General features: G+C 43.4%; 1 protein-coding gene across 2 annotated transcripts in view; it reads left to right on the forward strand.

Moving 5' to 3' along the window:
• The window catches only part of phf14 (PHD finger protein 14), a 69,104-nt gene extending 58,621 nt beyond the window's left edge, over positions 1–10,483 (forward strand). For both annotated transcript variants that reach the window (XM_041053659.1, XM_041053660.1), the window contains exon 18: positions 9,117–10,483. In XM_041053659.1, the coding sequence (XP_040909593.1) occupies positions 9,117–9,191 (75 nt within the window). In that variant the 3' untranslated portion in view covers positions 9,192–10,483. The remainder of the gene's footprint in view (positions 1–9,116) is intronic.
• Positions 10,484–12,071: the final 1,588 nt, after the last annotated feature.

Below are 12,071 nucleotides of genomic sequence, written 5' to 3' on the forward strand. Positions count from 1 at the left end.
ACTGTATAGATCTACTGTGCTTCTGGATTCACTGGAATCACACACGTCAATATAGTAAAAACTTATGCACCTAATACCTCTTATTAAAGTCCTTCAAATGCTTCACTGCATATATCATATGTGTCCGGACAGACATGGATTTAAACTGCGACTTGACAGGTTGGTGGAGGCATTCAGCCGTGAGGCGGTGATTCTAGTTATGTTCTCACAGAGTCGTTTTTCTGCAGCAGTCTGATTGGTTTAATCAGTGTCATTGGTACATCTATGGAATGAAGATAAATCCCTGAGTGTGATTTGAATTTGTTGCTCTCTACATTCTCTTATCTGTATTCAAGTTCAGCCTTAATACCATAAGGACTGTGCGATCAATAAGCCACCAGCGAGTCGAGCGCGGTCGTTTACTGATGTGTATGAGGTACTTGAAACATGATGACCTCATCAATGACGGTTGTCTTTTAGACATGGCCAAAGTTTAACTGCAGTTTAATGTGATTTAAAGGCGAGCAGGGGCAGCTAAACTAGCCTGCAGGGAGCGCGGGACGTGGTCAGCGGTGGCCAGGCGGGACGCCAAAGACGAAGGGGAAAATCAATGGCTGGGAGTCACCTCAATCACTTTAACTAGGCGCTACAGACACCCAGGCCCCCTCTCAGGGGCCAATTTGTGGAGTAAACAGGAGTGCGTGATTGCTGTCGGGTTCCCCGGTGGCCCCCCGGCAGTCCATTTCTCTGGACCGGGCTCTATTCTAATAACCCTCTTAGCGGAGAGCGTATATGTGGCCACTTTTCGGACCCCCTCAGTATTTTATGACCATAAACAGTGTAACAGACACTGAGCAGCCGCACTTCCAGCCTACGTTAAGATAACATTCCCAAAAGTCCATGTCTCCTGCTGCGTGGGAAGAAAGGACGCTAAGGCTTTTTCTGGATGGAAACACAACACTTTCCTTCCATAAACATATATAATAAACTTTACTTTAACATTTATTTTTGCAAACCCACCACAGCTAAGTGTGGTGGTATTTTAGATATGTTTTTGGCCTTAACTTCTGATAAGGACTCACATGCAAAACATAGTCACATATGTTGTCTTGGTTTTTATTCATTTATTACACTATTAAATAATTAGTCAGTTAATCTGTGGACAAAAAAGTTGTTGTTGTTTAAGGTATTTTTCAAGCTAATCCTTTCCCTGGCTTCAGCTTCTAAACTGTGAGGATTTGCTGCTTTTTTTTTTTTTTGTCTTACGTTGGAGTAAACTATAGTAAATCTGACTGACTTCATCAAGAAATCAATCAGCAGATTAATTAATAATGGAAGGAATTGTTCGTTAGAGCCCTACAACACAGTTTAATGCATTAGCTCCGAGTTTAGACTTAAATTAAAGCATTTAATGGTTCAAAACAGTGAAGTTGTGCATCCAGGTCCTTTATGAGAATCAGGTTTAAAACATAAAACACAAACAAATCATTTCTCAGTTTTATAGTGTTGTCTCTGTTTCAGTATTAACAGTTTATAACAGTTTGATTTTTCTGACACGGAGCCTCTTATTTTTTTTGATTAAGACAACATTTTCTAACGATGTGTTTAGGATAGGTGAGACTGTTCCAGTTTGCTCATACAAGCATGTGTTGAGCCAAACACACACACACACACACACATTGTGCAGGCACAGATACATTTAACAAAAACGCTGGTGTGCAGGACCGTGTCTCGTCGGTGCCATAAATCACACTAATGGGGATGAGCGCAAAGCCTCTTGATCATAACAGAAAGGCTTCATAAACTACAACAGCCTGCTGAAGTCTCCATTCCTCTGCCACCAGCTCGGCGTTTCTCATTGTTAGCGTGCATGTGTACCAGCGCTTCCTGCCTGCCGCAGACCTCCTCTCACTCCACTGGATCATTACAGGAACAGCTAGCTGGATCATTTGCCGTCGCGAAGCCCCCACACTCTGCTCTGCTTTACATAAGTATTTGAATGCAGATGGTTCGATCTGGGGAAAAAGCTGGTTTTAAATCAATTGCTTTTGAAAATGCGTGACTTGAAATTGTTTGACCCAACACGACCTTCAGTGTTCAAGTTTTAAAGTGAGCCATGACGTCTTCTTTAAATCTTATGGAAGCTCATTTTGGAAATCTTGTATCAGCCCTTTGGAGACTGTGGAGCAGTGTCTTTAGTTAAAAAATATATTTTTATAGACACAACAATATGTGGGTTTTCTTTTTTTTTTATCGCATTATGTATTGGAGCCATTTCTTGATGGCCAAAAGTTTACCCATCCACCCAGTACTTACTTAGCAGCGTCTCCAGCTCCAAACCAATCATTTACACTGACTTTACCCAGTCAGCAATCAGTTCTTCTAACAAGACCAAGGCAACTTGTGCGAGTTTAAGCAGAGAGCCAGACCTTGTCCTTTGCCTTTGTGTACTCGTGCAAAATAAGATTTGTTGGAATCTGCGTTAAATATTCTTTGCGGGGACTCATCCTACCATGTAAAACACATCCACCGCTCAGTCAGAAGTCTCCCGTCCTCTTTGTTTTCATTTTATGAGGCGTTTTTTTTGGAATTTTCTCTGTGAGATGTTGTGTCCTCTCAGCTCCGTTTGAGAAATAAAGCAGAGATATACGCAACCAGGATTCCCACAATGCCTGAATATTGAGACCTGTTTACTGATTCTCTGCTTTATTCTAAACCTTTCAGATTGGTAACGGGGGGGGGGGGGGGGGGGGGGGAAGTAGCTTTCCTCTCCCTGACTCTGTATCCTCCTCTTGGAGGCATCTGCGGTTATGGAGGCGATAAGAAAAGACCTGCTTGTGCGTTTTACCTCTGATTAAATTAGGCATTGCCTGCTAAGTTCAACCTCGGTATCAGTCATGCCTCACTAAAATGGAAATACGTTTCTTGGGGGGGTAAAAAAAAAAAAAAAAAAAAATGGACATTAAAGAATGCCCTTTGTAATAAATGGAATGGGAATGGCAAATATGCACAGTCATGAAATTTAATTGCGCTCGCTGGTGACTGGTTTGTGGGTGCTAAGGAGCAGAAGTGCAGGAGAAATGCTGGGGGCAGAGGTGGTTAAATGTAGCGAGTAACGCACTGACGGAAACGGGCTAATGAAGCCACTGTTTATGACCCGCTGCAATTGTGTCATCTCTTGAATGGCAACAAGATGCCACTGCACACACGGAGGCACTCAGACACACACACATACTCGACAGTGTGCTTCCATCTCTTCAGTAGATTTTATTAATGTCTTAATGTTTTTCAGAGGAAAACAGGGAGAATGCGCTGTGAAGAGGCCACATGCCTACACTACAGTGCAGCAGCCCACAGTGTGCAACATTACAGGTTTAATGACCTTATATATATATGTCAGTGGAAGGAAACACAGAAATCAAAGCAATAGGGAAAATACAGCTTTAATCCAATGGCACATAAAGACAATGTGCCAACAGTCTCTGTAGTGATATGCAGGATTGACAGTTTGCTGCTGTGCCGCTATAGTTGATAACACTAGTTAGCAATCTTACACACACACACACACACACACACACACCAAAATATCAATATTAACTAGATAATTAAGACTGGTGTATGGGCTGAGCTACAGATGCAGCGCGAGCGAGCGGGGGCTTTAAAATACTGGTGCATTACACTCAAACACATTACTGCATATAAATCATAAACTGTTCGTGTCCCCAGTAATGAGCTTATTCACAGCTGATCAGAGTACAATATAATAAGATATATGAATTGGATTTGTACAGTGAGATATGAACACAAAGAATTCCAGGAAATTCTTCTTCTTCATGTTAATCATCTCAGCACCATTAAGACAGACAAAATTGTATTTAAAGAAAAAGTTTTCCAGGAATAGATTATTAAATATGCAGATTATGAAATGAAAGTCTAATTATCACAAATGCTAATATGAAATAAATACAGGTTATAAAAAAAAAAAAAAAAACAGGCATGTCTAAATAAAAATAGGTATAATGAGCTATAGCTAAACGAATCGATAATGAACTCCAGTAAATATCTTTATGTTTCATGAGCATTTAAACTGATATTGAATTAATTACACTGAACTTTATTAAACAATGCTATAAGCTAAGTATCGAGCCAAATTTTGGTTTTATTGTAAAGCCCAGTTCAAACTGGGATTAGTCCTGATGTTCCACTTACAGCAGTGCTCGGGTTAACTCTGCTGAATATTTAACCGTGCGAGCAGTGAATCCATCAAAGGTGAGAGGACACAATAAAGCAGAGCCTCCTCTGCACACACACACACACACACACACATTGTGACACACTCATAAATAAATACTGTGAAAGCAGAAAACACGATAAGAAAATCAGTCACACTAATTAACTGCTAATTCTTTTGAGGACTGTATGGGCTTGATAAAGGACGGCAAAGCTTATTAAAGTACACACAGTGTGGCACATTATGATTCCTTTACAGTGGAGTTTTAATCTGAGTCTGTGAGCTTGATTGCATTGGGTGCGTGGCTGGCAGATCTCGTTCTGTGTGTGTGTGTGTGTCTGTGTGTGTTTTTGTGCGTGCATTCAGGAGGAGCAATTAATAGTGTAAGCAGCAGGGATATGAGGCTGAGCAGCGTTCGAGCTGGATCGCTTTTTGTTGCCACCTAGGGCTCAGTCTGAGCTCCTCTCCTCTCCTCTCCTCTCCTCTCTTTCTCTCTGCGTCACATGACAGAGACGGCGCTCTGCTCCTGCCCTTTAAAATGGCGACCTCCGCTCCAATGAAAAATGTGGCATTTCCTTATCATATTTGTATATGTTAGTGCCAGAGGGGGCCTGCCAGCCTATGGAAAGCAAGTGAGGGAAAACAAACCCGCCCTCCTCCCGTCTCCTTTCCCTCGTCTCCCCAGAGGGAATTGATGGAGATATCCCACAATGCCAGAGCCCATCAGCTCCCGCAGGCCTGTCGGTGGGTGAGCGTCTGTCTCTCCTCTCTCTCTGCAAAGCAAACGTCTCTAGGAGGGGCCACTGATGCTAAACGCAGCTCCATACCGCAACCTCTGTAGTCAGAGTCATTACTGTTACTTATCTATAAAACATAAAAAAAAAATATGTAGGGTGTGATTTTAACTGGGGATGTGTGGACATGTCCCCCCTCCCCCCCCATCCACGTGCACAGTTCCAGTTTGACATTCTCAGACAGAGTAGAGGGGTGCTCATCTGTCTCTGTTTCAGTCATGACTGCAGTCTACCAGCAGCAGGGGCAGGGCTTTGCAGACTTTCTTTGCCCCAGGTTCTGCCTCTCAGGCTGCATGTACACTGCCCTGTATGTTTCTGGGGTTAAACATTTAGTCTCTATTTTTACTCACAGTCAATATTATGTTACTAAATGTGATTTTAAGTATGTTTAATATATATTAATAATTTTATTTCTTAGTGTAAATAAAATTGTGTGTGGAGGATGTTCATTCCTCTGTGTCATATCAGTACATTAGTTTACTGCAATCAAGGCCCTTTTAAGAAGTCCTTTGTGTCTCAGCAGAGTAATACTGGTCATTAATACATCAGTCCTGGCTGTGTTTCTGATTTACCCTCCTACTGGTTGAGTTTTATAGTTTCTGTAGTGAAAATGATTATTGAGATCTCAGCATTTTGGGCTCATCAAGCTGTTTATGAGTCTGAATGTTTGAGCTGTTGAACTTTGAAAAGCCATCAGAAACACAGAGGAGGGATAAAAGAGGGGAGACATTCAACGAGACTCGTTCTTGTCTGCCAGTATAGTTGTAGGGGACCAAACTGCTGGACCCCACAAGTTTAAATGGCAGCCTGAGGGTTAAGACCTGGTTTTTTGGGGTTCAGGTTAGAATCAGGTTTAGGGTATAGGGTTAGGGTAGGTGGCTGGGCAGCAGCAGATGCCCTCGAGTGAACAAGGAAGTCTCCGGATGCAGTTTTGAATAATGCTGGGATTCTCAGACGGGTTTATTTCCTCTTTTAACTGCAGTATAGTATATTTCAGTTCAGCTGAATAATGCTGTGAACCATGAAGGAGCTGGGTCAAAGAATTATAACATGACTGTCTGATATATGCTCCCTAACAGCAATTACACCCCTCCCCAAACAACTCGTCCGACACTCCCCAGGTGATGTGTGCATTTCAAACATGATTAACAGCATGTCTTCTCCATCTGTCCAACACTTTAAATTGCATGCTGCACAGGTAATATCTGTAGACTCCCCCCATAAGCCTGACTATAAGAGCGGATAAATGAGCAGCGGGCTCTAACGGAAGGCAATCTTCACATGTAGTATCACCTCCAGCACGCTATTTCACTAGGATTCAAAAGGAACCTGAAAACAGATGAAGAGATTGGGCCGAGTCTGTCTCCGCTGCTGGTCTCTAACCCAGACTGAAGGACAACACCAGGACCGGTGAAGCTGTGGAGCGCTTAGACCCGTCTGCTGTCCTTCAGGCAGACGCAGGACTTGATGTGTGGCTGAGGGGGTTGGAGTGAGGAGGAGATTTAAAAAGAGCACACGAGAAATCCTGAGAAGGGCCCGAGAGGCCGGGAGGACTGGTGTCAACCCTCTCCCCCAGGGACACGTGCTAAATCAGTTGAGCAGGCTCAGGAGGCACATCTCTGGCTTTATGAGATAGTTAGCATGCGCTGGCCCCTCCTCCCCTCTTGTTTCCCATTTAAGAGCTGACTGGCCCTCCGATAACGGATGGTGCCACAGGTAATTGGAAAATTGGCAGGCCTGTCAGGGAGATTTGGTGGATGGCACCACTGTATACGATGGCGGAGTTCATGAGGTGTCACCCCCACAGCTAGATTTATATCTGCCCTATGGACCGTCACCAGTATGTATCCAGAGTTCAGGAAAAAAAAAAAGTGGCACATTTTTTTTTTCCAGGGGAGACTGCATATCAGGACGGCTCCCCGAGGCCCCCACAAGGTTCCTGTTAGTGAGGAGATGATAGATGGGCCGTGCTTTGCATTACCCCCCCAACCTTAATTCACTGTTTCTACACATACAGCTTAACAACTGCTGCAGATAGCTCTGCTCTTTCTCTCCACTCTGAGCTATTTACAGTAGAACACAGGAAACAGCCTGACGCCTTACATTTAGATGGAGGCTTATGGTTTTTTTTTTTTTTTTTACATGACAGATACATTGGCAGGGTTGAATTTTGATAGAGCAGCTGTTTGAATGTTTAAATGGACGGTGCATCTATATGCATCATATAAACCTTCATTATGTTTTATAAACTTTATGTAATGCATCAGAAAAGTTGTTTGAAGTCTTCATGACGACTTATATCGTAACTAAAATCCAGATATCAGCGACAGTGAGCTGGGTGAAGTTTGACTTTACATGCTGGAATGACAAGAGGCTGTTGTTTGAAAAAAAAAATACAAATTGTGATACAACTTTCAGAGTTGTATCTGTAAAAATGCCACTGTCAGGAAGAGAGAGCACAAGAAAGAAAGAAAGAAAGAAAGAAAGAAAAAGAAACATTTGGCCTATGAAACCCATGTCTGTTTAATGACATTATGAGATTCAGGGTAAGGCAATAAAATGAGTTTTCAATCTACCAAGTCCAGATGCTTAACATTAAAAGGTCTCAGATACAAGTCAAAAACAGGAAGAGTGGGAGGAGTGTTAAACAAATAAAAGCATGATCCAACTTCAAACCCGCTGCCAGTTGGTGAATTAGCCTCTCATTTCCTCTCCGAGGTCGCCCGACACTAAATTATTTTCTTTTTAGGAAAATGAGGAAAAGTACAAATATCTTAACTCTGCTCGAGTTTGGAGACTCCATCCTTTTTTCTGATGGAGTCTGATGGATTTCAGACCTGGTAACAGAGGCTTGCAGAGTGGGAACAAACCTAACAAGCATGATAAAAGATGAGTTCTGAAGCTCGTCTATTCAAAGTCCAGGTTTTTTTTTTTTTTTCTTTTTTTTTTTCCAGATGGATCTTTTCTTTTTTAGCTCCCAACATTTTCTGTAGGCAGAGAGCAGACAGATCAGTTTATCAGGAAAGGTTTAAAAATATTTAACAAATAATATCTGTGTATTTCCATGAGAACACAAAGGAGGTTGTGTTAGAGTGAAACCAGGCCTGACTGACAGAGAATTAGAGCCTAACTCATGTCTGCTGTGGATTCATGAGGTGCTGTGGGCTGCAGATCCTAACCTGGTAATCACACATTCTGCTGTGGAGATGTGTGTATTAACCTCTGGAGGGGGGATAATTGTATCTGTCAGAGTCGTTTAATCACCGCTGCAGCTCTCATCACTGTCATCTTCACTTTGTCTGCTTTACTAACTGGGCTGGATCCAGTGGGGGGGGTCGGCCCGCTGTGATTCCTGCTCTCTGTGTGTCACCTCACATATACACGTATGCACCACACATCATGTTTGTTATTTTATAAAAAAAAAAAAAAGAAGAAGTCAGTGTTCTGTTCTTTGTGGAACAAGTACAAACACTGTTCTCTTTCTTCAGCACAGTGGATCTAAAATCAAAAGCCTGATGGTGAAAGTTAATTAGCTCGTGTGGTCCATTGTATTTTACTGATGAAATCAATGGATGTAAACAGCACATAAAAACTTTTATACACGTAAATCGTTATATAAAGTAAGTTTTCAAAAATCAATATGATACAAAGTGATGTCTGTGGCCGTAAACGTTCATAAACTCTACCCAAACCTTTTACATCTAAATACATCTGTCCACATCTGTCCACATCTGCACCTGTGTGTCTGCAGATTGGGTTTTTTTTTTTACAGTTGAGCCACACAGATTTTTGCAGTGTTGGATGTTCGTGCCCAAACTAACGCTCAAGTTTTTATAAGCTGCAGGAATTTTGAACTGCCAACAAACCAAGTTGTATTAAACTAAACGATAAAAATATTCAGCAGCTGGTGAAACCACCCCCCCACTTTAGGTCCGCAAAACTTGCTTTCAGCCACATCTCATGGTCTTCATCAGTAGATTGAGTTTGGCTGCAGAGGCTCTGAGTCCTCCTGAGGAGGAAGATATGATGCTATCACTGCTGACACACACACACACACACACACACAGACAGAGGCTGCCTGTGTAACCGTGTGACATGTCCTCTGTTTGCAGGAGGAAGAGGAGGAGCAGCTGGAGGAAGATGACTCCGTCAAAGAGGAAACAGCAGAGCAGGAGATTCCAAACTGAACGCCCACGTAAGAAGGACGTACAACACACCGCTGCTCCGCGGCTTCACCTTCAGTCTATAGCACACCTAACTTTCGACTCGCCTCCCCAAAGTGTGTAGACAGCCAGCAGTTAGTGTCCGCTCCAGCTAGTTTAGCATCCAGAGGTGTGTTTCAGAAAACACTGTTTAAATGCTGATCATCTTTGGAATCCGAGGTGGAAGAGTTTGTACTTTTTATGGACGGTGGGCAAGGGGTGGTGGGGGGGGGCTGAACAGATGGACAGATTTCAGACATCATCATGAAGCAGCAGCACATTAAAGCATCCGAGCCGCAGGTGCACACACACACACACACACAGACACACACACACACACCACTGTGCTTCTTCTACAGCAGAGATATGTGTCTGACTGTTACCGCCCAGCCACCTGATGTATTAATGACACTTTCCACGCAATCTATTTTCATACACTAATGATCATCAGACATTGTGTTCGCACAGAGTATCCTCAGTGTCCTGTTTACAAGATGGAGGCTGAGCAGAGCGGAGGCTGAGCCCACAGAGCGCGTTCACACACCGCTCTGACGCCGACGGCGGCGACGTGACGTGCTTTTCCACCGTCTCCGTGCGCATTTCACTCAGCATTTGGCAGGAGGATTTTATTTTTATATTTTATGCATATCTTCTTACTTCTACTCATTTGAAATATTTACTTATTTTCTCACTTAACCTCTTTACACTTAACGTGAAGTATCCAGTTTGGTTTTGATGTTCAGAAACTTTTCTATCTTTGATTTTCAGTATCTTTAAGTGCTGCATACCAATATACTGTCATCTGGATTTGTAATAAAAAATCTTCCATGTTTAGGAAATGTGTCTTCTCAGAGACTGTATTTACATACTTTGTAAAGAATAGAATTAGTTTTGGGCTCTTCTTTTTTTTTTTTTTTTTGTTTCTTAGCCAGATGATAGTTTGACCTGACGGACAGTCTGAGGGTCCAGGCTCTCTGATCTCCCCCGTGGAGACCATCGCTCACTCGTCAGCAGAAGTTCAGCAGCTGAAAATGAAGTGAAGTCACGGAGAGAAAGTTAAAAAGTGTTGGAAGGCTGATTATCTCAGATCAACCCCTCCATCTAATCTGATGCTAAACAAGGCCCATTTACCTCCAATGAGAAGTAAAGTTGGAAGTAATGATTACTTTTAATTGAACAGATCATTAGATGTGACCACAGACGACTGTCAGGCCAAAGCTCTCTCAGACTCTCACAGTCAATCTGGAATTATCCCTTAAAGTGCCAATAAACCTGAACTGCAAAAAAAAAAAAAAAACCCACTACTGATCAGTACTTTGACCATCCCTTAAGAAGGAGAGATTTGAAATGGATTCTGGGTAAGCAGACACAGAGGAAGACAAAAATAAAAGTGCTGTGTTTTATTTCAAGTGATCTGTTGCAGCATGAGCAGCTGAAGTCAGACAGGTCTGGATAATGTGAACATGAAATGATTCGGTCTCACAGTGTTTCACAGGGGACAGAAGGGGTTTCCCCTCCCTCTTCAGGTGGAGGATTAAAACGCTTCCCATCTCCATTCACGCAGACCACACAGCACTGCTGCACCGGTCCATGCTGAGCGAAGGTGTGTGTGTGTGTGTCTTAGTAAGGGGTGAGGGGAAGGGGGGGCTCCTACATGTCTTTACACCACCCCACACTGCCCCCCCCCCCCCTTCTCCATTGTGTTTCTCAGATCTTCATATTCCATCAGCAGTCAGACCCGGGACATCAACGCTCTTGCATTCTGACATTAAGGCATCGAGGGGTGTAATTCCAATTTGTTTCAAAGGAACTATTAATTTGCTCATTTCAAGGCCAGACAGGAGGGAAGCCCTGTAAGACCGCTGAACCGTGAAAGACATTATCTGGAGAATTGACGACGGGGAGGCGTCAGCGCCTGCAGACATTTGAGCCGGGCTCCCAGCAGTCGAGCTCCCAGCATGCCGCCTGAGAGCGATGTCATTAGGCGTACGATAACAGCGATGGGCACATTGATGATAGAGTGGCCCTGCTCTGCCACCCAGTGCCCCGCCAATCTCCACATTTACACCCACGGCATACTAAACAGCTTCCGCTTGACGAGAATAATGCGAAGAGGCCGGAGCAGGGGGTGGGTGGGGGGGGGGGGGGGGGGGGCGCTGAACAGCCAGCTCTCTCTGCAACAAAGGAAACACTGCACATGCTTTGTTGTGTTTTCACGTCCGTGACACAGCATCACAGGGCTGCACGTCTCATGATGCTGCTGCTGCTGTAGTGCACACACGTCTGTCTGTCTTTAACACACTGACATTAGGATTTGAGTTGTGTGTCATACATCTGTGGTTGTTCCATTATTCTGTCTAACCTTTATTGCGGAGTTTCACCATCATCTGTTAGATCAGTTGTTGTATCTTTGTATTGCCCTTTTCTTTTCTTTATATTCACTTGTATCACACGGATCATGTTGTAGAGTTTGTGTTTAGTTTTCCTGTAAAACTTGTGTTAACTGTGTTCGATCAGAAAGAGGCTGGTTCTCACTGCTGTCTTTCTCCTGGACATCAGACTGTGGTTGGACTAAGGTTGGAGCATCATCACATGTTTTAGGGTCTGATATAAGCTCACCCCCCCAATCCCCCCCCCCCCCCCCCCCCCCCCGTGTCCACATGGATGCGTCCGGCACGTGTTGGATAAGACCCATAAATGTTCACCCACCTCTGTTCTTCTTCTCATCAGACCAACAACCCATAATTCAGTCTGTTCCTGTTCCTGCAGCTATTATGACAGATCCAACAAGCAGCAATCAGAGCTCTTATGCAGACAGCTTCATACTTTTTATACATTATTATAGATACATTTATTCTGCTGATT

The sequence above is a fragment of the Toxotes jaculatrix genome, chromosome 13, assembly GCF_017976425.1.
Source record: "Toxotes jaculatrix isolate fToxJac2 chromosome 13, fToxJac2.pri, whole genome shotgun sequence".
Taxonomy (NCBI): domain Eukaryota; kingdom Metazoa; phylum Chordata; class Actinopteri; family Toxotidae; genus Toxotes; species Toxotes jaculatrix.